General features: G+C 57.2%; 1 protein-coding gene across 1 annotated transcript in view; it reads right to left on the reverse strand.

Moving 5' to 3' along the window:
* Positions 1–26,135, reverse strand: part of GINS2 (GINS complex subunit 2) — a 72,595-nt gene extending 46,460 nt beyond the window's left edge. Inside the window, exons 1-3 of the mRNA XM_036832488.1 lie at positions 25,959–26,135; positions 24,556–24,613; positions 16,559–16,603 (exon numbers count right to left, since the gene is read on the reverse strand). Coding sequence (XP_036688383.1) covers positions 16,559–16,586 — 28 coding nt within the window. The 5' untranslated portion in view covers positions 16,587–16,603; positions 24,556–24,613; positions 25,959–26,135. The remainder of the gene's footprint in view (positions 1–16,558; positions 16,604–24,555; positions 24,614–25,958) is intronic.
* Between the last annotated feature and the right edge of the window lie 603 nt (positions 26,136–26,738).

Below are 26,738 nucleotides of genomic sequence, written 5' to 3' on the forward strand. Positions count from 1 at the left end.
CCCGTAAACTCAGTACAGGTGATCCAGCCCGGCCCAGTTTTCATCTCCAGCTGACATAAAAGTACTCTCGCCAGACCCCTTCCTCATCCTCCCCATCTGAGTCAAAGCCGTCACCATGCACTGGAGACCAGAGCCTGAGCCACAGTTCTCCTGTCCTCCTTGCCCTCCAACCCTCCAGCCAGTTTAATCAACCACCAAGCCCGCAGATGCCACCGCCTCAATACCTGGGACATCCTTCCTCTCCCCCACTCACACCCCTAGCTAGCCTCTCCGCCTCCTGGCTTATCCCTCAGCAGCCCACCCTCCAAACAGCAGCCAGAAACGGCAAACCTGATCACACCTTGTAGCTGCTCAGAATTCTCCCTAGCTCTTGGCAAGTAGCTACAAGCAGCATTTTTCCAAAAGTGTGTTCCCTGCAACACTGGCTTCCTCAGACTCCCTCAGGAAGGGGGTTCCATGATCAAATGAGTTTGCGAATCCCATCTACTCTGTCCTTCTCTTGGAGAGTCCCATGCATGTTAGAGAATTCAAGGCTCTGAGAAGTCCTGCACTAAGGAAGCTGCTTTCATTGTGCTTCACCCCGGGCTTCCTGAACTTAAATAACCTTGGTGTCTGTTTTTGGAGGGACACCTGTTACCATCTCACAAGACCATGAGTCATGAAATACAATTTGGGAAATGTTGATCATAAATTAGAGTCAGCCTCTTAGCCCAGCTTTCAGCCTTCACGGTTTGGCCCAAACATGTTTTGAAGCTTCATTCCCTGCCACCTGCCCACACGCCCCGAACTGCTCAGTCCCCCAAGTGCCCTGGGCTCCCCAGCCCTTTCGCGCCTTTGCACAGGTTGTTCCTCCTGCCTGGAGTGCTCTTTGTTGCTCTGGCAGGGTGATGAGCTCCTACTGATGCTTCAAAACCCAGCATAGTAGGCTCTTCTGTGGGGGAAGATGTCCCGGGATCTGACCCCGCTCCTTCAGTCTGAGGTCTTCCAGTGCTCATCTCACCGTATGGAAATGACTAGTTCTGTCTCCCTTTACTGTGTGCGTCTGGAGGACAGCCGCTACTCACTCAGCCATGTGTCCCCTTGAACCTAGCATTCTGCCTGGGACAGAGCAAGTAGGCGTGCTTTCAATTTTAAATAAAAAACAACTTCAGGCACTGCTGAATTGGGTAGTCACATCTTTGTCTCTATGTGCCATCACTTCGGTATTTTTTTTTTCCCCCAAACAGCCCCAGACTGGATTGCATCAGCTCCAGTATCTGAGCCCCTAGCCAACATCAGGAGCCGAGCAGTGGGTTGGCCTTCCCTGACCCCCACTGGGACAGTGCTCCTAAATGACCACTGTAGGGTTGGTGTGGTGGTTCTCAAGTATGTCCCCAACAGGGGGAGTCTACTTCCCCTCCTCTCCAGCACGGGATGGACTGAGGATGAATTCTAATGCCTAGAAAAAGAGGGAAGGGATGGCGTGTGAATTCCAGGAGAGGTCATAAAAGACACTGCACTTCCTTCGTGCTCTCGCTCTGGGGAAGCCAGCCGCCACGTTGTAAGGATGCGCAAGCAGCCTGAGGAGAAGCCCAGGTGGTGAGCCAACAGCCGTGGGAGGGAGCCACCTAGGAAGTGAGTCCACCAGCCCAGGCAAGCCTGCAGATGAGACCACAGGCCCAGCCGACAGCTTGACTGTAACCTCACGAGACCCTCTGCGACGGAACCTCCCAGCTAAATCATCCCTGAATTCCCAACCCCCAGAAACTGTGAGATAATAAATATTTAAGCCACTAAGTTTGGGGGTAATTTGTTACGCAGCAGTAGATAACTGATACAGTCAGCACAGCTTGCCTGTCCTTGAAACCCCATTCCTGTTTCCCCGCTAGGGAGCCCCTGTGGCCCCTGAATCTAACAGCCTGGTTAGTTTTGTAGAAAGAGGCCATGTCCCCTGCATCAGACTACAAGCCCCTCAGGAGTACCCACCAAGGCCGCTGCCAACCTTCTTTAAAGCCTTAATATGCTGTTTCTTCCTGCCGTCTTACACAGAAGCCCAGAATGTAAAACAGATAAAAAGAAGCCACTTGGAGGAAGCCCTCCTGTTATCACTGCACCAGTCAGCATTTAAGGATCATTGGCCACGTGCCAGACACTTCCTCCTTCAGTCTTCATGGCTACCCTGTGAGATGCAAACTCACAGACTGAGGACCAGAGAGGGTAAGAGCTTGCACAGCGGTGAACAGCTAGTGCACAGGCACGGGCAGGATCTGAACCCAAACCCGAGTCTGTCTGACTCCAAAAGCTTCTGCTTCTTGTAACCACGATCCTGTAACAGAGCCAGGAAACTATCTGAAAGGTGCCTGAGAGTAAATATGTTTTACTTTGGGGGCTATGCAGTCTCTGTTGCAACTTCTCAGCTCTGCCACTGAGGGCAAACACAGCCACAGACAATATGTAAATGAGTGGGTGGGGCTGTGTGCCAATAAAACTTTATTTACTAAAATAGGAAGAGCAGCCAGCTTTGGCCCAAGGGCTGTGGTTTGCCACTGCCAGCTCTATAACATCCAGGGGTCGGGGAGTTTGGATCAGGGACATGCCTGACGTCCTAACAGGCAACAAAGGAACCTCAAAAGCCCGAGGCTCCTTAATGCCAAAACCAAAACCCAAATCCCAAACCTGGCTGCTGCTGGAAAGTGACAGGTGGTGGGCGTGGGGAAATGAACGGAATGAAGGAATGGGAAGTACTTGCCCAGCGAGCTGGGGCCAAGAGGGTGCTCGGTCCCTGCTAGCTTCCTCTAGAATCATCCATAAAGTGCGTCTCGGGGAGCACCGGCCACAAAAGCGAGCTCTGATTATTATTATCTGTAACCGAAGGGAGCCTCCCGCTCAGTCTCCAAGGCCCCTTCCTCAGCGAATATCCCAAAGCTCTAAAATAAAAGGCTAATGGAGAAAAACCACACTCCTCCCAGGGCCAGCATTTGCATTTTAACATGTTCTGGGAGCTCAGTGACAAAGCCCACATTCTTAATCCGGAAGCATCAGGTCACTCGGTGGGCCCTGGAGAGATGCTGGAGGCTGAGAAGAGAGAGGGGAGGAGGGAGGGGAGGGGAGAAGGGAGGGGAGGGGAGAAGGGAGGGGAGGGGGAGGGGAAGGGAGGGGAATGGGGAGAGGGGAGGGAAGGGGGAGAGGGGAGGGAAGGGGGAGGGGAAGGGAGGGGAAGGGGGAGGGGAAGGGGGAGGGGAGGAGAGAGAGAGGAGGAGATGGGGGAGGAGAGAGGAAGGAGGGAGAAGGGAGGGAGGGAGAGAAGGGAGGAGGGAGGGAGGGAGAGAAGGGAGGAGGGAGAAGGAGGGGAAGGAGGAGGGAGGAGAGGGTGGGAAAGGAGGGGGCCGGGACTCCAGCCCCTCTCAACCCCCCAGGGCCGCCCAGCCTCAGAGCAGAGGTGGCTGAAAACGAGGGAGCAGCTCTCAGGAGATAAAGCCGACTTTAGGGATTAAAAGCAAATGCCAACCCTGCCCCAGACAAGAAGCTCATTTGTGCTAAAGCCAGAATGGTTATTTGTTAATTACGTGCCCCTCTCAGGCCAGTGAGAGCCCATTTCCTGAGAGGAAGGGCTTGGCTGGGATCCCAGGGGGCGGGGCCCCAGGAGGGAGGAAGCAGGGCCCCAGAGCTGCTGAAGATTTTGACTGGGGATGCATGGGGAGCTTGCGCAGGAAGCCTTCCGGGCTGGCAGCTGTCACCCGCCTCAACCAGGCCCTGCTCTGGGGCACACGCCTTCTCAGTTGTGGAGATGGAACAAGCTGGGCCAGACCTCTCTGGCCTCCTGGCGCCCACTTTCCCACGGGGAAAACGCGGAGGCTGTGATGGGAGGCCAGGCAGACTGCCTCTGAAACCTGGTTCTGCCCTTGCCCTTGCCCCGCTCCAGGGCAGTGGTTTTCCATCTTGGCTGCCTACTACGGCCACCTGGAAAGTTTAAAAAATATCCCGAGGTGGGTCTGGGGGCGGGGGGGGACCCTGCCCCCAGGGGGCCAGATTTCACTGTGCTACACAGGCCACCAGGACTTTAAAAAGTTCCTGGGTAAGTCTGACAGCAGGGCTGGGACCCCCTGAGCTAGGGCACCTGGGAACACACGGCTTTCCTCTCCGAGCCTCAGTATCCACGGCTGGAAAAATGGAGCTCTGATACCAGTCTTGTAGGAACGAAATACAAGGCATGGGGTGTGTGGCTGGCCAGTGTGGGAGAAGTGGCCTGGGGTCAAATACTGGGGGAGGTGAGCACTGCTGCCGCTTCCCACAGAGACGAGCCACCCCTTCTTAAGCACCCCTCGTGCCAGGCTCTGGGCGGAGTCCACACTAATCCTCACACCATCCCTCGGATTGCACACTAGGGTCATGGCCATTCTCCAGCGAGAAAACCAAGGCTTGGAGAAGGAAGGTGACGTGTCTGAGGACACGCAGAGGCCAGGGGGCTCCCAGGCCTGAGCACCCACCTCACTCACTCCTTCCGGTATCAGCCACCACTTCTCATCCTTCAGAAGCCCTGAGCCAGGCCTAGCCTCTGTTCAGGATGCCCCAGGCACGGGGGACACCGCACCATTCCTGGCCCCCAAGCCACCCAGAAGCCGCCAAGAGCAGGCATCGTGGCTTAAGGGCGCCCTCTGCTGGTTCTTTTGAAAATGGCGCCCGATCAGCACCCTGGTGCCAGCTCGCAGACCCTGCCTGGGACCACGTCCCTGGGACCATATCCACTCTTCCCCAAGGCACCATCACACAGTGGCCCTGCCGGGCCCACAGTGCAGTGGGAGGCCAGAACGTACACCTGGGTTCCTCCACTGGCGGGGCTCCACCTCTGGGCCTCTTTTCCTCACCTGCAAAAATGGGGGTACTTCATATTTCCCACCTCCAGGGGGCGCTGAGTGGATTAAGAGCCACACTGAAGCCTTCACTCCAGCCAAGGGGTCTGACTGTTACATGCATTTCGCAGGCGAGGAAACCACAGAACCCGCCTTGCAGTGCACACTCAATAAACACAAGCTGTTATATTAACATGATATTCTAACCTTAGCACTTATTCACTGATTCAGCCAATTCTGAGCACCACCTGCCCTCTGCGTGCAGGTCAGGGACCTTGTCTCATTCCTGCAGTCACACAGCTGTTTGCGGAGTGACTCTGAAAAGATATTCCTGGTTCCAGCTTAACACTCAAAGGAGACCCTTTCTCCTCGTTGGGTTGGAAGGGCCACGGGCTCGGGAAGGAGGAAAAACCGAATCTCTCAGTCCTCCTTCTTCCCTTCTGTGACTTCCCCGAGCCCGGCCTGCTCACCTGCAGGGTGAGGGGATGCTTCCTTTCGCCTGCAGTGCACGGATAAAGCCCCCAGCACAGAGCCAGGCCCAGGGGAGATGCTCAGTCCACAGGCATCTATTGTGCACCTACCGTGTGCTGGGCATTGTTCCAGGTGCTGGGGACACAGCCGAGAACAAGACAGTCTCAGCAGAAGTTTCTCTGCTCCTCCCGCCACACACTGACTTCCTCTGCCTCTTGCTTCAGGCCCCAGCAGCAAACTAGGACCCCAAAGAGTTCAGAGGAAGCTGGAAAAAATAACGAGGGTCCCCTCTGATCCAAGCCATTGTCGGGAGGGGCCCACATGGGTGATCTGTGACAACAGTGCTCCCGGGAGGCCGGGGTCTGTGTGAGCATTTTGCAGGGATTCATTATTTGGTCCTTCCAATGAGGCCCATCTTCCAGATGGACACCCTGGGGCACAGAGAACTCACAGGGGATTTGGCACAGAGCCTGTCCTCCTGGGGGCCAGGAAGCAAAGAAACACCTTGCAGAGCCTGGGTCAGTGATAGGAGGAAGGAACAGATGACGGCAGGGAGCAGCAGGCCTGGGGGAGACGGCGGGAGTCAGAAAAGGCTTCCCAGAGGGGGCCCGACCCGAGAGCAGCCGCAGAGACGGCAGGGAGGGCTCTCGGGTCAGCAGCAGCACGCACAAAGGCCCTGGGGCCAGGCGGAGACTGGGGCTGGCACTAATTCCTCAGAGACGACCCGGTGTCTGGATTTAGTGCAGGTCTTTCAAAAAAACAAATGGACAAATACCTCCGAGGGTTCCAGATGCACTTAATCTTTTTTTTCTTTTTTTTTTAAATTCCAATTAAGGGGAAAGCCTTGCATTATTACGAATGAGGCCAGGGCGGACGGGGGTTTTACCTTTTCTCAGCAGCCCGGGCCCAATGGAGATGGCAGTGGATGTTTTAAATCTCTTTTTAATGAAGGAAAAAGCCCCAGCTTGCGTCAGGGATGAGCTACCGAAGCGAGAAGCTGGGAGGAGGAGTCAGAGAGGAAGAAGCTTCGCCACCGCCAAGTGGGAAGCGTGCTCACCTCCCCGGCTGGGCAGCAACCGCCTCCCTGCCTCTGCTGGACTCCGCAGTCCCTCCCTCCCCGCCAGCCCTGCCCAGTCCTGGTGGGCGGGCCTTTCTCCTCCTCACACCAGCCCCTTGGGAAGGCTTCTCGGGGTCTCGGCCAGCAGGGTGAGGGCTCAGATGGCGGCGGGGCCAGTCCAGCTCCATCACGTCTCCTCTGTGTGATGGGCAAGCAGCCCCGCCCCCGGCCCTCAGTCTTCTGGTCTTTAAAATGGACTCAAGAGTAGGCCTGCCCTCAGAGGATGATGGAGAACTGAAGGCAAAGAAAATCCGCAAAGCCCTTGACGCCTGCCTGGGCCGTGGGAAACGCGTGATGTGTGTAGCTCTGGGTCCTCAGCCTCGGCACTGCTGACGTTTGGGGCCAGGTTATTCTTTGTGGTGGGGCGGTCCTGTGCTTTGAGGGGGGCTGAGCAGCACCCTGGCCTCCAGATGCTGTAGCTCCCGCATTTGTGACAACAGAAAGTGTCTCCAGACATTGCCAAGTGTCCCCTGGGGGCAGGGTTGTCAGGTAAGATTCAGGACAAATAATTTTTTTTAGTATAAGTATGTCCCATGCTACATGTGGGACGTACGTACGTATCCTAGACAATTAGTCCTTGTTTATCTGAATTCAAATGTAACTGGGCATCCCATTTTATGTTTTTTTCCCTCCTAAATCTGGCAACTCTACCTGGTGGGGGGTAAGGTACCCCAGAGCTGAGAACCGCCGTCAGAGCTGTTACTGAGACGATGTTTGGGTATTTCAGAGCAGGTGCCTGGGAGAAGGTGGTTTCCTTTGTCCTGAGTGGCTCCACGGCACATCTGCGTGGCTGGAGCCACGGGAAGTGGCTTGAGGATGGCCTGAGCCAGAGGACCGGCCTCCCCAGTGTGCCCTTCACCAGCTGTGCAGGCTGAGCAAGCTTCTTAACCTCTCTGAGCCTGTGTTTCCTCAGCTGCAAAGAGGCTGCAAGTGGTTGGCCCCTTGGTGGAATAAAGATTTGAACTTTCGCCCTAGATACTAACCCATAACCTGCAGGGCTCTGGTAAGGACATGTGACATCTGGCAGGTGTCTGGGGCAGCCTGGCCTAGAGCAGGGGGCCAATCGTTATTAATGCTATTAATAGTTATTACTGCTATTAACAGGATATTGCGGTTATTACTGCGCAAACAGGCAAGGAGATTCCAGTTAGTCCCAGAGGAAGGAGGTGACTGGTGTTATCCAGAGCAAACCGGGGAGCACCTGGGGGCGTCTGGCCCCTGAGGATAGGGACGTGTCCCCCAGCTGTGGGCAGCTGAGGCCTGAGAGGGGTGCAGACGGGCAGCCAGACAGCAGAGCCCTCCAAAGACCGGCAGAGAGGTGAGAGCAGGCTGACTTATTACTACATATTCTTTTGCACATTTTACATTCTGTACCATGCAGATGTTTTACATATTCAAAAAATAAAATAATTGAAAAGAGAAATAAAACATCTTCTGAGGAGGGGTGGACATAGACAGATTTAGGAGGTGGAATGGGGAAAAGGGGGTGGTGGGGCATTCCTGCTGCAGGCGAGGTCTGATCAAGTTGAGGAGGTGAGACAGTAAAAAGGCAGTGAAAGGGCCAGGGGGAGAATTCGGGGTATAGGCCTGGAGAGGCAGGAAGGGGGATGGGAACGCCACCAGGAACACTCCTTCTCCCTTGAATCACTGAGGAGCGTGGCCCAGTGTGTGGTCGCAGGAGCCCAGGAAGCTGGGAGTCAGCCTCACAGAGTCCTGGGCAATGGGGTCGAGCCGGTCTCCCCAGGCCAGAGACACGGGCAGCTGGAAGAGACTCAGGGCCATCTGAGTCCTGCTCTCACCTCACTCCCCAGCCACCCAGCTCTTTTTCACCTCTTCACTTGGAGACAGCCATGATTACTGTTTCCTTGTGTCTCCTTCCAGAATATTCTATGTATATACATAGAATATGCAAATATGTTCACAGGCATATGCCTCTTCTTTTTCCAATACAGGTGGTGGCAACAGAGCCACTGTTTTGCACCTTGTTCTTTTCACTTCACTGCAAGTGTGGGAAATGGCTCTCTATCCGTTCAGACAGAGCTGCCGGTCCTTTTTCACAGCTGTAGAGTATTCCCCTGCACGGCCCACCCTGCTGACCCACGGGTGGGAAGCCCACGGCCGGGCCATCAGGGTGTGTCTCGAGGAGCCGAGGCTGGCTGTGGCGGGTGGCTGTGACAGGGGCTCTGGCTTAAAGGCCACGTGTCCTCGGCGCCAGGCCCTTCCTGTCCCACAGCGCCTGGTCTGAGCTTCCGGCCCAAGTAGATGCCGGGCTGTGCGGCCCAGACCCACCCCCCCAGGGCCAGGCTAGTCCCCAGCGGCCCAGATGCTGCCCGCGGCTGGCTCACGGTTCAACCCCTCCCAGGGCCTACCCTCAGCCCAGGAAAGCTGTTCACCCAGCTGGGTGGAGCTGGGGTGAGGCAAGCAAGGCGCTTAGGGCGCACAGCTTAAGGAGGCACCGGCTCTCAGAGCCAGCCCTCCCCAGTAGGTGGCCAGGTGAAAGGCCTGTCCCCCTCCATCCAGGACAGCTCTGCAGGGCCACTCAGCTCCCTAACTCCCATGGGACGGGCGGAAGCCCAGCCCCGCCCTCAGCCGGCCTGGCTGCCCACGGTGGGCGTTGATGCCACAAGCGCTCCCCAGGCCACAGGTCTGTCCTGCCACCTGGGACAGACTGAGGACAGCTGTCCGTTTATGTGCTGAACTCCCGGGCAAGTCAGTGATCTCTCAGGGTGGACACAAGGATCACTTACTATTGCTTTGGCCACGGAAGGCCTGGCCCACGGTCATAAATAAAATTTCAAAGCCATTCCAAAAGGGAAGAAGGCGTGTGGGCACATCTTAGCCCGTCTGCGTGCACACCGCATCCCTGGCCCCATTCCCAGCTCCTGACACGCCTCTTCCCCTCCAGCAGCAGCCCTGGCCCGGGGGGTGTCTAACTCTGCCTGTTTTAGAGTTAAAAACAAAAAGCACTGATTCAGGGAGTTGAAGACCCTCAGCCAGGTCACACGAGACCTGGACCTGTTGACCCATCTCTGAGCTTCACACCCACCTGTCTGGAGCCCCACAAAGCCCGTGAGGCAGAAGCAGAAGGATGGCGGTGGGGGGGGGGAGGGAGGGACGGTCAGAGGCGGACGTGGGGCAGCTCCGTCCTGGCCCAGAATCACGTCTACACCCCAACCGTGAGGCTGAGGAACCACGGCCCAGGAGGGAGAGAGGAATTCCACAGGCCCGGCGGAGCCAGGCCGGTCCGCCTTCCGGGCCAGCCGCGTGCCAGCAGCTGACACGCGGTGAACACGGCCCTCGCCTGGGGGTCCTGAGCAGCACGAGGTCCCTGTCCACTGAGAGAAGCCAGCAGCAGGCAGTGGGTCCAGCGCCGCCTCCCCTCCTCCGCGTCCCGTCCCCTCCCTCCTGCCCTCCCCGGGGGCTCGCGCTCCATCCTGCCTTCACTCCACAAACGGGCCAGGCCCAGAGGAAACCGCGGGCACGGAACTGGGTGGCAGGGGGGTCCTCGTGTCTGGGGTGCCCAGTCAGGTTCCCGAGGCCCTCAGGGCCCCAGCACGGCCACATGCTAGCTGTGTGACCTGGGGCGGGGAGCTTTACCACCCTATGCCTCAGTTTCCCCCTCTGTACACGGCGGGTCATGAGCAAGCCTCCTCAGAGCCTTGCTGAGCGGATGGCAGGAGATGCGGGAAGGCAGGAGTGGACCTCCCTACTGGGCCGAGGGAGTGAGATGGCACAGCCGCCCCAGCCATCCAGGGACGGTCCTGGGAGGGTCCCACATCTTAGTTAAAGTCGAGAGAGTGTTCATTCCACAAACATTTATTGTGTCCCTACTGTGCGCTGACCCACAGCCGGGAACAGGGCTCCAGGGATGAGCAAGGCTGCGTGATTCCTGACCCCGTGGAGCCCCGAGAATAAGGAGGAGACAAAGGTTAATCCCGTGTGGGCCCCAGTTCGGGACCGAGACTCCTCTCCCACCTGCTGTGAGCCGTGGGCCCTCCCTCCCTCCTTTGGAAGGACGGCAGGTGCTGGGTTTAATAAATCCCTGCCGTGAGCCAGGAGGGCTGACAGCTGTCCCCGGGGATGGGGCGGGGCCAAACTAAGCCCCATCTGCTTCAGCGTTTAGAAGAGGCTTTGATTGCCCACCCCTCCTCTGAGCAGGCTGGGGGTCTCCTAGCCCCCCGAGCCCCTGTCTCCCGGTCAGAGATCTGTTCAGAAGGTTCAGAACAAGCCCTGGATTGGAGCCTGCATCCCTGAAGCCCAGCCAAGCTAGCTTGGTCCTTGTCACCTTTGGGTGTCAGTCTATACCCCAGGCCCACCTGAAAAGCAAGGGCACGGGCCCCGGACGGTGGTTCTCATCCCAGGCCGCACAGGAAAACCACCTGGGAAGCTTCATCCAAACTAAATCCTGGCCCTGGGCAGCGCACCGGGGCTGCCCCTTCCTGTAGGCGCCTCGAGTGGTCCTGATGTGCAGTGGAGGACGAGGCCACTGCTCTGGAGTGATTCCAGTGCCTCCTGTTACTCGGAAAAGACATTCTTGATATGACACTCAGCTGCCGGGGCCCTGCCTGCCCCAGTGACCTCGGCCCCTCCTGCTTGGCCCCCGCCCCCAATTCCAACCACATTCGACTCCTTGCTGCTCATCGGCTCACCAAGCCCGTTCCCGTCTCAGGGCCCTTGCTGCTGTTCCCTCTGCCCAGAACACTGTTCCCTGCGTTGTGTGCCTGGCTCCAGTGTCGGCACTACACAGGGGTCCTCACTTGCCTCAAGCCCCTCTACTGCACCTCTTTGTTCAACTCCCTTTGCAGCTCTCACCACAAAGTCTACCAGCCCGGGTCACGTGCTCACACATTCATTTCTGTCCCCTGTACGTGGGGGCAGGGGGGCCGTGCTTGTCGCTGCCGTGTCCCTGGACCCAGTGCAGTGCCCGGCACGTGGCAGGCGCTCAAGGACCGTTTGCCGAACAAATGGAAAGTCACACAGGAGCACAGCTCTGGCCTGGGCCTCTCCTCCACGGGAAGGGAGCACCTGCTGTGTGTCGGGCTCTGTTCCGGGGTGCGCAGAGGTGGCGAGGTTAGGGACGCCCCCAGGATCTCCACAGGCGGGAAGCCCCGGCCCATTTCACAGGTGGGAACACTAAACCTCAGTAAATTAAGATACAGAGTCTTGGCCATTCTCTACCTCGGGGTGGATCCCACTGTGTGACCTTCCCTTTAAAGGTATGGGGCCAGCATGGTTCTGAAACCTGCTCAGGATGTATTAGCCAAAAGAATGCCTTGTCTCCTACCTTTGTGTTGCGCTCCTGTCGCCGGCGATGACTAAACCCCAGCTCCCTCCAGCCCCATCCGGCCAGGGCGGTCCTCAGCCTGCCCACCTGCCATCCTCCTCCAATCCCTCTGACACCCTCCTGCTGCCGGCCTTTGCCCGGGTAGCGCGTGTGGCCTGGGCCACGGTCCCGTCCCACTCTTTCCCAGGCCAGCTCCTTCAGGCATGCTGCTTCCTCAGCGGTGCCGTCCCCGGGCTGGGCGGTGGTTTCTGTCCTAGCACGGAGGAGTTGTGCTCGGACATCTGTTCCAAGTAACCTGCATCTCCTCCTTACTTTCTGGGCTCCAGGGGGGTCAGTGACCGTGGCTGCCTTGCTCAGCCCTGAAGCCCTGTACCCGGCTGTGGGTTGGCACAGAGTAGGGACACAATCAATGTTTGTGTGATGAACAATCTCTCGACCAACTCTGAACCCCGCTGCGGGACAGCTGGAACCGTGTGTTTGCACTAGAATGGGGCAGTGCGGGTGACTCTCACTTGTGCTGCGACCCGGGGCTGGTCTTGGGCCTCCAAATGCCAATCAGAAAAATGGGCATCGTAACTGCCACCTCCCAACCACCTAAGCCTGGGCTACAGGGAGCGGAGGCTCTGAGCCCCAAAAGGGAGCCGGGAAAGACGCCCGAGCAGTCAGGGGTCCCAGTGCCCAGTGTCCTGGGGAATGCACCTGTGTCCTCCTCGGTCCCTACCCTCACCATGATCGTATACTCCACAAAAGAGACTATAAAAAAGCCCCGACGTCAGCCGAATCTCCACAGTGGGGCATCCTACAAAGCACCTGACCACTCCTCCTCAGGACAGTCAAGGTTACAAAGACAAGGAACTTCTGAGAAACTGGCCCAGCCCAGAGGGGCCTAAGGAGACATGATGACTAAACGTAAGGTGGGTCCCAGGTGGGATCCGGGGACAGAATAGGGACGTTCGGTAAAAACTAGGAAATTAGAATAAAGCATGGACTTTAGTTAAAATAATGTATCCGTATCGATTCACTGACTGTAATGAATGTACCACACTAATGCAAGATGTTAAGTACAGGCTTCAGGTTGGGGACGCCCCGCTGAGAGCCACACGGCCCCATCATGTTGTTTCCTGGCAGTGCCACCTGAGGCCGACCGGGACAGAGCATGCTAGCGACAAGGAAAAGCACTCCCCCCTCCCCACCGCCTGCTGAGCCAAGCCCCTCCTGCCTCGGTCCCTGTGCCTCGGTCTCCCCATCTGTAACGTTACCTACACTGTCCAGCTGTAGTGAGGACGAGATGAGCAAACTGGGGGAAGACGCTTAGGGAACAGGGCCCGGATCATGGGGACAGACACGCCAGCCCTTACGTGAGAAGGTGCGAGGGAGGTGCTCTCTGGACAGCGGACCGTCCCCACAGGTCACAGCTGCTACAGCCAGGCCCTTGAGACAAGGACCCCACTCAAAATGTCCCGCTGTGCCCACCCTCCTTTGGAACCAGAAACAAAAGGACTTTGGCCCAGCTGTGCTGCTCTCTCCCATGTCACACTCTCGTGATCGCCCACCTTGGGCTGAGTCTTTATTGCCAGACAGGCAATGAGCGTGTTCTAAAAATAAGACAGAGAGCTACGTTCTTGTCCCACACGCAGGAGGCTCAGAGGTGAAGTGACTTGTGGTGGGTGGAGTAGAGTTCCCTCCAAATTCACATCTACCCAGAACTTCAAAATATGACCTTATTTGGAAATAAGGTCTTTGCAGATGTAGTTAGTTAAGGATCTTGTGATGCAATCATCCTGGATTTAAGACTGGCTTTAAGTCCAAAGATGGGTGTCTTCATAAGACAGAGGAGAGAGCAATGTCTTTCTAAGAGAAAGGACACAGGGACACACAGGGGAGGAGGCCGTGGGAAGACGGAGGCAGAGGCAGGAGGGATGCGGCCACAAGCCAAGGACGCCTGGAACTCACAGGAGCCAGAAGAGGCAGGAAGGATTCCCCCCTCGAGCCCCGAGAGGGAGCACGGCCCCGCTGACACTCTGATTTCAGACTTCTGGACTCCAGAACTGTGAGAAAATAGATTTCTGTGGTTTTAAGCCCCCTAGTTTGCAGTAATTTGTTACAATGGCCCCAGGAAACTAAAACACCATCTTATAGGGTTAATGTGAAGATTTAAGAGAGCAGGTGGATAAAGCCTCTGGCTACAGTGGTCACTTCAAGCCTTGAATTAAAATGTTTTCCTCTGAAGAGGCCATACCAGCGGAGGCTAAAGCCAGGCTTCAGGGACAGCCCGCCTGGGTTCCAATCCCACCTGGGTCCCAGCTGTGTGGCCCCGGGCAACTACATGACCTCTCTGTTCCTCCTGGAAGTACTCACTTCGTGGTGGGAGGAGGCATGGATGAATTGACCCACTCAGAATGCACAGAAAAGGGCCTTGCCTGGGCCAAGCCCCCAGGAAGAAGCCACCATTTATCCATACTACTTGACCAGGTCATTCTGATTTCTGGAATTTATCTCAAACAAATAATAATTTTAAAAAGTTAGAAAGCAAAGATGATCAAAATGACATGATCCACAAAAGCAACACGCTGGAAACAACCCAAAGACCCACTCTTGGCAGAACTGGACACACACAGGCATTAAAGAATTGTGAAAGTGATACTGGCTGGAGAAATACAGCACTCGCACCCAACATTAAATAAAAAATAAATAGAAGACAGTGCACAAACTGCATCCCAGCACCGACAACTAGGCGAAACCACACCTGTGGGCAGCGAGGGAAGGGACACAGATAACCATGAACTTCACGGGCGCAGGGATCCAGCCCTCCACAGTTTCCCGTAAGAAAGAGGTTCCGAAGAGGAGGAGGACCCAGGGCTCCTGGGCTGGGGGGCCTGGGTCATCCTGGTTAAGCACAGTGAGAGGGGTTCTGTGCCCCCCCCACCCCTGTGCCCAGAGTCACACCTAACCCTGCGTGGGCCTCGTCACCTCCAGAGACCAAGGCTGGGTGGGGCTGGGGGAGGGAGAAGGCGGTGGGCCAGCTCCAGAGAGCCAGTGATGAAAGATGCATAAGCGCCCCTCGCTCGGGGCCACCAGCTCCCATACCCCTCCCAGCACTCAGCTCCGCCAGGGCCCTTTTAAAAGCTCCCAGCCCAGGAGCACTCAGCCTGCTGCCTGGGCTTCAGTCCTGCAGGTGGGGGGCTCTCCCAGGGATTCTCAGCATCTGTAGCTCCTGGGTCTCCTCCCCTGGCCGACTCCCAGCCTCCGGCTGGAAGGCAAGTGGTCCCCAGAGGCCCTTCCAGGATCTTGGTTTGTCAAAGATGTCCTGACACAACAGCCAAGTATGGGAACAGCCCAGTCTCCATCAAGGGATAAACGGATAAACCAAACGTGGTCTACACACACAACGGAATATTATTCAGCCATGAAAAGGAAGGATATTCTGACACACCTGCTACAACATGGACGAAGCTTCCGCATTATGCTGAGTGAAGTTACGAAGCTTCCCCATTATGCTGAGTGAAGTTAAGTCAGACACAAAAGGACAGAGGCCGTATGATTCCACTCAGTGAGGCACCCGAAGGGGGCAAATTCAGAGACGGAAAGTAGGTTGTAGGTGTCAGGGCTGGGGGAGGGGAAGGGTGAGTCAGTGTTTAATGAGGACAGAGTTTCAGTTGGAGAAGATGGAGAAGTTCTGGAGATGAATGGTGGGGATGGTTGCACAACAATGTGAATGTACTCGATGCCACTGAATTGTATGCCTAAAAATGGTTAAGATGGCACATTTTATGTTATGTATATTTTACCACAATCAAAAACCAAAACAAAAAGCTTGGCCTGGACGCCTGCTCTGTGCCCAGCACTGGGGAGACCCACAGCAAAATCTAAAGGAAAAGGGTCCTTGAGCTCCAAGCGTTTGGAGCTAACCCTCCCGGATGCCCACTCAACAAACACCTCCCCCCGCTCATCCGGGGGACCACTGCTCCCCACTGGCCCACAGTCTTGGAGGAGCTATCCATCAAGATGCCCTGCCCCCCTCCGAGGGCCAACCAGAGGCTCACTGGAGCTCACTCATCCCAGCAGCAGGACCTGAAGGCTGGTCCCTCATCCTGGGGAGGGGGGGCCCTCCCATACCTCCTGACTTCCTGTGGCAGAGGGATGGAGCTGGGGGAAGGCCTGAGACAGGCAGGAGGGGAGTCAGGGGCTGGTGGGCACGCTGTACGTGGGCGAGGGGCCACCAGGGCGACTCCCAGACTTCAGGCTGGGGAGACGTGGGGTGGGAGCATTTGTCACCCAATAATGAACTTCGCGTGGGCCGTGTGGGTCTGAGGTGCCCCTGGGACATCCAGACGCTGGACGGAAAGGTCCAGAGCACAAGACGGAGGTCTGGGCTGCCTCTGCCACTGCCTACGTCACCCGTCAATGACTCTGTGTCCTAGAACTTTCTCCCCGCTGGCCTTTCCCCTCTCCCAGCCCTCCTTCCCCAGCACCCGGCAGGTGGGACCACCAATCTCAGTGATAACAGGCCCTCGGGGTGGACAGAGAACGCCCCCGTGCGGGCGTGGCACCTTCCTCCAGGACCTCTTAGCCCCCTGACTCTGCACAGCCTGGGATTCATCCCTCCGACGGGGCAACCAAAGCGTGGGGGGCCCTGGGACGTTCCCCCATCACTCAGCTCCAGGGAAACAGAAGGCCTGGAGGAGTGCTCAGAGTCGGAGCACGCACTCCTACGGCGCCTACTGTGTGCAGGTGCTGCCTTTAGTGGGTCTCAGGCGCAGCAACACTGGGGTCTCAGGGTCTACCCTCTCTCCTGCCTCACCCCACCTCCCCCGCCCCCGCCCCCCTTAAGAGCTGGAGGGAGAGCCACCCGCTTACCTTTCAGGCAGGTCAGCTTCAGCCCCATGTCGGTGCCTCTGCAGCCTGCGGAGAGGAGAGGCTTGTTTGTATCGGCCACGCGTGGCCAGGCCCCGCCCCCGGCCTGATGGGTGCACAACAGGAAGTAGCGCGGAGAGAAACCGCGGCCGAGGCCACGGCGCTTGCCCGCTACAGCTGGGCTGAATTTGCTCAGAGACGAGGGTGTGCTGGTGGAAAAAACTTTCAGGCGCCTCAAAGCTAAATATACTGGAGGAGGCCCAGAGCGGCGGCCGAGCTGGTGAAGGTGCCGGTGAGGCCTGGCCCGGGCTGATGAGGCAGAACCAGCAGAGCGTGGCTGGCTTTGGGGACAAGGGGGCCCTGGGTGGGGCTGCTGGGGGGCCCTGAGCTCGCAAAATGGGTGTGCCTTTTGTTACAACGCTGCCCCTCTTCTAAAATGCAAATTCTTCAGAGATCTAACAGATGAAGGGAACCCAGTCCCCAGTGTTAAAATTTCCCATGATCTCCCTGCAAGGTGATGGTCCTGAGCATTCCAAGTAGTTGATGGGTGAACAGAGGCAGCGGCTTGACACTCAACCCTCGGTTGCGCCCCTGGGAGGTGCTATCACTGCTCCCGTTTTACGGGTGTGAAAATCAAGGCTCAGAGAGGTGGCAGCAGCTGCCTGAGGCCACCCAGCTTACTAGAAGGAGTGGAGCTGGGATTCCAAGCTGCTACTGCCCTGACCCCTGGCTGGGGCCACCCCACAGGGGTCTGTGAGGCTCTTGCAGGCTTTTATTTCTACCTCAGAGGGTCCTCGGGTCTCTGAGAGAGTGAAAGCAGGGATCCCTTCCCTCCCAGGGACACACCTGTGTGCTAGGCTGGCTGCGGTGGGGGGTGGCCGCGAGCAGCGCCCACAGATCTCTGATGGGCCCTTGTGCTCGCAAGCCCGTCGTCTCTTTGTCCTGCACGAGGCCGAGATCCATGGCAGGCGCCCCTGACGGCCACCTCTGGCTTTGCCAGCTGTCCTTGGATGCTCCCCAGCCCTTCCTTGCTTTCTCTGCCTCGCTATTCCTTGGGCTCAGACCTCCCAGCCCCCCTCCCTATTTCCCTTATTGATACATTTCTTGCACATTTCCCATCCTGGCATCTGGTCTCAGAAGACCCAACACAAGTGGATTCAAGGCCACATGGGGCCCCGCACCTGAATGTAGGCAAACTGGCACCAACAGAGGCGTGGTGAGCCCAGGGGAAGCTGATGGATGCCAGGAGGCCAGAGGAGGGTTCCTGCCCCAGCCTGGGAGGTCTGGGGACCATGTCCCCAAAGACAGGAGTGAGCCAAGCAGGAAACAGCCTCCCAGGTTGCAGGAACAGAATGTGCCACGGCGCAGAGGACAAGAGGGGCGTGGCCCACGGGAGGAAACAGAGGGCGGGGCGGGGGGGGTGTGGGCAGGTACAGGCCACAGAAGGGCCAAAGCTGAGCCGGACCGTGGGGTCTCTGGAGGCTGGTTACATAGTTCAGAGGTTATTGTGAGCGCTCGTAGGAGCCTCCACATTCTAGGGGGCTGTGCAGGCCGGTCTCCCCCCACCCCCCCCGCCAGGCCCTCACTACCAGCAGCCTTGGCACCCCCAGGAGCTTGTTAACAATGCAGCATCTCAGCTCCACCTGGATGCACTGAGCCAGAATCAGCATTTTAACAAGGCCCCTCGAGGTCCACGTGCTTGTTGAGGTCAGAGCAGCTCGGCTCTGGGCCAGAAACTGTGCAGCCTGAGTGGTGAAGACAGCGGGGCAGTGAGGGTACGGAGGGAGAAGCAGCTGGAAGTTGGCGTGATGCACAGGCTCAGGCTTGTGAGAGAGTGGGACCCCGAGAGGGGTCAGTCTGGAGGAGGGGCCGAGATAAAGGCTTCAATTTTAGCCAGGTTGAACTTGTGGGCCGGTAGGAGGTGGACAGGAGACGTCCACTAAGGGATGGCCTGGGGGGCTAGGAGGGAGGGAAGCGGGGAAGGAGAGGGAGAGAGGGAGAAAGGGGTTGGGAGAGAGGGAGGGAGAGAGAGGGAGGGAGAGAGGGAGAGAAAGGGAGGAGGGCGGACAGACAGACACCTTTGGGAACAGATTCAGGACAGCTGTGTGCTAAGGGAAACGTTTCCCTGGCTGGGACCAGAGCCTGGCTCAGCCATGTGACCGCAGGCAGGTTTCTTAACCTGCCAAGACTTCACTCTCCTCGTCTGTAAAACGGGGCTGATGCGCGTGCACTGGTGTCAACTGAGGACTGGGTGTCGGGAGGGGGTGACTGTGAAAGGGCTTTGCTCCGCGCAGCACACAGCAAAGGTCCCAGCAGTGTTGGCTGCTATTATATATGACAGTGATGGAGGGGAGGGAGGCGGTGGTTTCCCGCTGGAGCCTCTTCGCCAGGGCCTCGCGGCTCAGAGCTGCTCCTGGTCCAGCAGCATCAGTACCACCACGGGGAGGCTGTGAAAAATGTAGGCGCTCAGACCCCGCCCCGCCCGCAGGCTCAGGAGCTGCATCCCAATGAGAACCAGGTGATGCTCTGAGCAGCGTGAGAGAGTCGCCGGGCGCTTTACAAAAACACCGATGCCTGGGTCCCTCCCCCAGAGATTCCTGCTAACTGGCCTGGGGTGTGGCCTGGCACTAGGATTTTCAAAAGCTCCTGGGGTGGGGGGCAGTGGGGGGACTCTAATGTGCAAGATGAGATGCCAGGGAGAGTGCATCCTTCCCTAGGGGAAAGGGGGACTGGGGCTAGAGGAGAGAGAGCCCGAGAGCAGACCTATGGGAATACTGGGCACCTTTGGGCACCTTTCTGAGCATCCACTATGTGCCCAGCACCCTCCAGAGCAACCTGACAGAGATTCATGGTCAGTTAAGCCTCACAACAGCCCGGTGAGATTGGGACCATTCCTACCCTCACTTTGCTGATGGGGAAACTGAAGCACCAAGAGGTTATTAGTTAACCTGCAGAAAGGTCGTATGGGGAGCAGATGGTGGGATCGGAATTTCAAGCCCATGTTTTCAACCCCATCGTCTCTGCCCACCCTACCCTTCTCCCCCAAGCTGGGTCTCCTGCCCAGCCGTCTGCCCCTGAGGTCAGGACCCCTGCTAGGCACACTTAACATCACAACTGTACAGACGCTGTGGGCAGCACTCTGATTTCATAGTCTATGGCTCTTCCATTCTGTCTCGGGTAAGTGCTGGTCACAGCCCACCCAATAGTGTTTACAACACATCCCAGCGCAGGGTTTATAAAACAGTGATTCACGCTGAAGTCCTCACTGATAAAGTGATGTCAGGACTTTGCTGTAAAATACAACAGAAAAACAGCAGCAGTGATGTGGGGGGGGGGTTGGGGACGCCATTTACTGTTGAAGCTGGGACATGGGAGTTCGTGACATACTTTTGTGTCTGTTTGAAAAGTAATAGAATGGTCAAAAGAAAGACAACTGCCTAGGAGGTGACAGTATGAGGCCAATGTCGAGTTTTCTGATTTTGATCATTGGGCTGTATTTTGCAAGAGACGGTCCTTGTTCTTAGGAAACACACACTGAAGTGTTCAGGTTCCAGGGCCATCATTTCTGCAGCTTAACTCACAGAGTTTGGCCAGAAATCTTAACGCACCTCAAGCCCATAAAGCAACTGTGGCTAAACAGTGAAGGATATACAGTAGCACCTCCTGTTCCTGCAAGTTTTCTGCAAGCTTGAAACTATTTCAAGAGAAGCATTCAACAAAGGAAAGGAAAGCAGAGAGCAGCTCAACCAGAGTTACCCAGCCCCCGCAATTTGAGCATCAGATCCGCAGTTGGAGCATCAGATTGGGCTTTCCTACAATTTCTCTGATGTGGCTGGAGGGGCGGCCAGGGACTGCAGCTCTGGCTGGGGGAAGGCGCTGTGTCACACTGTTCCTCCCAGAAAATTGTCCTGAATTGATGGGTTTTGTCCCCAAAGTTGTCTTGTGACTTTAAAAATACCTGTCTCTGGAGGCTTCCCTGGTGGCGCAGTGGTTAAGAATCCGCCTGCCAATGCAGGGGACACGGGTTCAAGCCCTGGTCTGGGAAGATCCCACATGCCGCGGAGCAATGAAGCCCGTGCGCCACAACTACTGAGCCTGAGCACTAGAGCCCATGAGCCACAACTACTGAGCCCGCATGCCACAAATACTGAAGCCCGCGCGCCTAGAGCCCGTGCTCCGCAACAAGAGAAGCCACCGCAATGAGAAGCCCACGCACCGCAATGAAGAGTAGCCCCCGCTCACCACAACTGGAGAAAGCACACACGCAGCAAGGAAGACCCAACGCAGCCAAAAATAAATAAATAAAATAAATTAAAAAAAAAAAAAGAATCTGCCTGCAATGCAGGGGACACGGGTTCGAGCCCTGGTCCGGGAAGATCCCACATGCCACGGAGCAACTAAGCCTGTGCGCCACAACTACTGAGCCTGTGCTCTAGAGCCTGTGAGCCACAACTACTGAGCCTGTGTGCCACAACTACTGAAGCCCACGTGCCTAGAGCCCGTGCTCCGCAACAAGAGAAGCCACTGCAGTGAGAAGCCCGCGCACTGCAACGAAGAGCAGCCCCTGCTCGCCACAACTAGAGAAAACCCGTGCACAGCAACGAAGACCCAATGCAGCCAAAAATAGATAAATAAATAAATAAATAAATAAATAAATAAATAAATAAAGTAAATGCCTACCTCAAAACACTCAGGGAAAGAAAGAAGAAAGGAGGAGGAAGAGGACTTGGCAGCCTGGATTCAGGGGACACTGGGGGACAGGAAGCTGTGCCAGGGTCAGGCAAATGTGGCATCAGGAGGTCTTGTCTACGTGTAGTGATTCTATCTCTGGTTTCTAAAACTCCCCAATGGAGTTTTCACTAACCGACTTTTCTTATGCCAGTGCACGCTGCTGTAACGCCCCACACGGGCAGAAGGAAGGTGATGGGGCTTGGGAGGGGCTGAGAGGAACTGGGGGTCTGTGCAAGCTGTGTGACCTTAGGCCAGTCATTCCCCTCTCTGAGCCTGAGACGCTGACGCTCTGCCTCCCGGGCTCTGCGTCCTCATGAGGCATCCGGGCCCAGCCTCCAGGACAGGGCCTGGGACAGGTGTCACCGTCATCATCACCTCACTGTCAACCATACATGTCGTAATGTCACCATTCAGCACCCTCTGAGGGTGCTGCGTGGGAAGAGAACCAGGGGCACCCTGCCACGTGGTCCCGGATTCCGAGGTGTGGCCTGTCGCAGCAGGAGGAATCGCTCCCCAGGGTGATTTATGTAGGACTGTGGACAGAGCTCCATCTACTCCACTCCCTTTGTGAGTGGGCTGGGGGGGCAGCCCTCTGCAGGGACGGCAGATGCCTTTGTGGGAGACACCCCCTGTACGTGTGATGGGATGGGATGTCTGGCAATGAGGAAGGCAAGCTTGATGCTTCATCTGTCCAAACGGTAGCCATACCGACGCCTAACCATGGGGAGTGGGGCTACATCCCCCCAAACGCCACCATCACGACACTAACAGCTGACAGACGTCAGGCTAATGCTTTCAAGAGGCCGAGCCCATTACAAAAGTTCCTAACCCTGACAACACCCGACGAGATAACATCATCACCAGCCCCACTGTACATGGGAGGGAACGGAGCTCCAAGCGGTCAAGCGGCCAGGGAGCCGCAGCCCATACCCCTGCTTATCTCATCACACAGCTTCAGTGTCTACCATCCTACTCGCGGAGGTCTATACTGTCTGAATTTGTTACAAAGATACACATTTTTGTAATTAGAAAATAAAGATTTAATGGGCGGAAAGGAAAGATTTCATGAGAGGGGCCCCCTTAGCTTGGCACGATGGTAGGAAAGCAGTCGGACCCAAGAGAACTGCTAGTTTAGGTATAAATGTTCTCTCTCTTTCACACATTCTCAAGAGTGTGAAAAACCTCCCTTTCATATTGAATCGGGGTCTGTTTATGTTCCATTCAAAATATCAGATTGTTACTTATTTGCACAACAGCTTGAGTTAGAACAGGTTCTTTCTTGCACCCAGGCATAAAAATCTCCCTAAAGCCAAATGGCCATGACAGGATCCTCTCTGGTGACAGGGATGGGCAGTGAGTGATAAAAAGTTACTTCCTCCTGCAGGGGGTCTGCCCCTCCCCAGAGAGGTGGAGAGAGAGATGGGATATCTGCTGCTTTGCACCCCACACGGCCTCTCTAAAGCCATGGGCATCTCCAGGGGAAAGGACATACTTGGCCAAGGTGTCCATTACTGTCTTTATAGCCGCCTTGCAGGGAAGAGCCACAAACTACCAGCTCGCAGCCGTGAGTGCTGGCCAGCTCACGCCCTGCAGGTTTGCAATGCGAAGAGAACGGTAAACAAACGTGTTCCCTGCACAAAGTAAAAAGTAAAGAAGATGTAGCACTGTGTACCGGAGACACAAGAACCACTCAAGGGCTGAAGGGACCCTGCTTGTAGAATTCCGGCCAATGTAGGCTGATTCCCTTCAGTTTCTGCTTTGGTGGATCATGGAGGTTGGGCTGTAGAGGATGAAATAAAACCCCTCCTGGCATGAATCCTGCAGATCTGGAACTGGAACCGGTCAAATAAAATACAGGATGCCCAACTACTCATGGGACATACTCCTACCAATCAACACCCATCATTTATCTGCAATTCACGGTGAACTGGGCGGCCTGTATTCTTATTTGCTAAACCTGGCAACCCTACACAAGGGTTGTCACCTGGGTTTCCCAGATGAGGCCCTGGAGGCCTAGAGAGGGAAAGTCAATGAAAGGCAGAATCGGGCTAGAAGCCTGAACTTGGTCTCTGTGGAGTCAACCTCCCAGATGAAATCAGAATAGCCCCGTGGAGGTCATGACTCAGCCCAGGCACAGGGCCTCACGCCCTGAACCAAGATCTCACTTGAGGACCAAGGAGAGGGCAGGTGTGAAGAATCATAGCTGAGGAATGTGACCCTTTGCCTAGGTGGGTGGACCCACCAGACCAGATGGAATCAGGTTCCCCTCCCAGCTGGGGGAGTCTGGGCAAGCGGTCCGTGCCTGTTTCCTTACTGCAAACACAGGGAAGACGTACTAACAGACTGGCCAATCAGGGCTCCCAGCAGGCACGCTACACATCTTGGTTTTCTTCCTTTTTTAAAAAGGGCACTTTCCTTTTGCAACAGGATTAGAATTCCTGCAATACCAGCCAAAGGGACTGTGCCGGGAACAGATGCTACAAGCGTTAACATGCCTCCCATCCTGGTACACAGAGTGCAAACACGAGCCTCTCCCTGGCTTTAGCCCACACACCTGCAGGAGGCACTTGCCTGGCCCACAGCTGCTTGCCAACAGGAAGCGAAAGAGGATGGGCCTGGGGGCAGGGGCAAGGTGCCCACCAAAATCCCCACCCGCTTCGCTGTCACCGGACAGGGTCTTGGGCCACCTGGGGTCTAGCCGTGGCCTTCGGCTGACTGACGATGTTAAGTCTGAGCACAATACTCGCCCACTGCCACCTCGGGGGCCTCTGAGATTAAACTCAACACTCAGGATTTGTGCAACTTTCCCTACGTTATACATCAATAAAAATGTTTCAGAGTAAGGGGTATTGTCCTAGAAGTTAGGCTAATGGTTAATTAATCATGGGGTTAAGTAGAAAACATGTCATTGTTTTTACAGCAGCCTTGAAGTTAGGAGTCACAAACTCCTAGTCACTCCCTGCAGGTTTGCAGTGCAAAGAGAAAAGTAAACTACTGTGTTCTTTGCACCAAATAAAAAGTAACTACAATGTGACACTGCCTGTGGTACACACAGAACCACCCACGGCTCCCAGGGGAGACTGCGGCTCCATGGGGTATGAGTGGGTTCCTGGGGGAATTTCTGTTTCTTGATCTGGGTGTACACTTTTAATGTGTACACATTATTGTGTGTATATTATACATTAACAATATTTTCATGGGGGAAGGCTTGTACTTGGCGGTCCTACACTGTGAGGGCTAAGGGTCCAAGGCCCGGCCTTGCCACTTACCGGCCCGTGCGTGACCTTGGATCAGTCACTTTATCTTTACAAGCCTCTGTGTCCTCATCTGTAAAATGGAGATAACAGTATTAGGTCAGAGAATGAAAACAGAAAACGCAGGTGATGGGTACCATCATTTAGTGCTCAATAAACATTAAATAGCACCGCTGTCTTTCTGTGGCCACTGAGGGGAAGTCCAGAGGTGTTCTCAACCTCAGGCTCAGGGCCCACGGAGAGCACCCCACTGGCCAAGAGAAAGGCTTCCAGGGAGAGGAGATTAGCCTGGTGGAGGTTTCAGCCTCCTTGGGGCCGGCAGAGGGATTAAGTCTTTCCATAAATACACAGCCTCCCTCCCATCCAGGGTGGGGACACAAAACCCAAGGTGGGTGTGGCCTGGACCTGGACAGGTAACAGGGTGCTTTCTGGAGTTAACCCTGCCTGGGACAGAGGCTCCCCAAGCGCCCCTGGGGGCTGTGCAGGAAACCCTGGAGCCTGCCAATCCATGTGGGCCACTTCGAGCCTCAGTTTCCTCATCTGTAAGATGGGGTGTTTTTTCACAAAGGCTGAACAATCACAGGAGCGCTTCCACCAGGCTGCCTTCACCTCCTCCTCCCCCGCCCCCATCCTCAGTGAGGCAAAGGAGGCTCAGCCGGCACAGACTTTTCTGATTCCACCGCGGCGGGACAGCCGGGGGCAGTCTGAGAGAGGTCCCGGCCGCCCTGACCCCGCCCACCAGGCTGGCCACGCCGGGCTACGGGTCAACCTTTGCAAGGAGTGCCTCCCCCCCAGGTTCGCTGAGCTCAGCGGGCCGGGAGAGTGGCGAGTGCGTTCACACTCAAATCGCCCTTCGAGATTGCAAACCTGCTTTGATGCTCTGGGAGCGAAGGGGGCCCCTAAGTGAGGCGGTTCATAAATAATATATTCTGAAATACTCGATAGAGGGGAAATGGTTCCTCTCGAGGCCTCCTGCCCCCACCCCCCGGCCGGGCTCCTTTCCAGCTTTCGGGAGTGGCGGTCTGGTCCGTCCCCCAGGAGCTCGTGACAGCGCGGGGTGGCAGGTGGGGAGTGGGGGGCCGGAGGCGTCCACGCGCGGGGACACACCCCTCCCCCGACCCGCCCAGTGTTAAGCTGCAACACGGCCGGAGGAGGCCCAACTCTCCCCAAACCCGCGTCTCCGCAGAAAAGTCTGCAAGAAGTTGGAGGGGCACGCCCGAGCCCGCGAGGGTCCCCCGCCGCCCCCCGGGGCCCCCGCCCGCCCGCCCGCCCCAGGGACGCCACTCCCGCCGCGGGGGCTGGCGGGGCGTGGACGCTGCTCCGCGGGGCTGCGGCTCTCGGGAAGAGCGGCGTCTTCTAGAAGGGTGGGGTGGGCAGCGCCGCGCCAGGCACCGGGGCGCGCGGCGCAGGGCACTCACCGCTTCCTGGTGGGCTCACCGTGGGGCCCGCCCCGGCGCCGCTGGCGGCGGCGGCCGGGCTCGAGGGGCCGCGGCGACAAGCCTTCAAGAGAGCAGCGGGGGTCCTGGCCCGGGCCGGGTAGCGCGCTGGAGCCCCGCTCCGCCCCGGCCGGCGCTCGGGGCAGCCGCCGCCGCCGCCGCCGCCGCGCGCACGCCTCCCACCGCCCCCTCCCTGGCCCCCGAGGGCGGTGCTGACGGCGGCCCCGCCTCGCCCGCGGGCGCTGGATCTCACCGGCCCGGCGCGGGGGCAGAGCGGGGCCCGCCCGCCGCCTCCTTAGGGAGCGGGCCAGGGGTGCGCCCGGCGCCCGGCGCCCGCGCCTCCGGCCTCGCGGGCTCCCCTGCCCTCCTTAGTTTCCTCTCGCCCGGCCCGAGGGTGAGGTCGAAGGGGGGGGGAACCCGGGGAAAGTCTGGGCCGCGGCCCGGGGCGCGCTCTCCGCCGCGCGCCCCTCCCGAGGCTGGGTGCCGGGTCCCCTGCGGCTGTGCACCCCAGCCCTGGGTGGTGGAAGTTGGGCCGCGGGGTTCCCCCCACACCGGATGGCTGTGCTTGAGCAGGCCCCGCCGCCAGGCCTCGGAGAGGGGAGGGGGGAAGTGGGGGGCTCCAGCATCTCGCCACCCCCGCCCTGGGCCCTGGGGACACGTTGGCAGTGCGCACCCTCCCCCCACCCCGGCTAGTCGCTGGCCTGTGGGGCTTCAGGTGGCCCTCGTGATCAGAGGGCAGCTTCCCCGTGTCAGCGTCCGGCC

The sequence above is a fragment of the Balaenoptera musculus genome, chromosome 19 (assembly GCF_009873245.2).
Source record: "Balaenoptera musculus isolate JJ_BM4_2016_0621 chromosome 19, mBalMus1.pri.v3, whole genome shotgun sequence".
NCBI classification, from domain to species: Eukaryota; Metazoa; Chordata; class Mammalia; order Artiodactyla; family Balaenopteridae; genus Balaenoptera; species Balaenoptera musculus.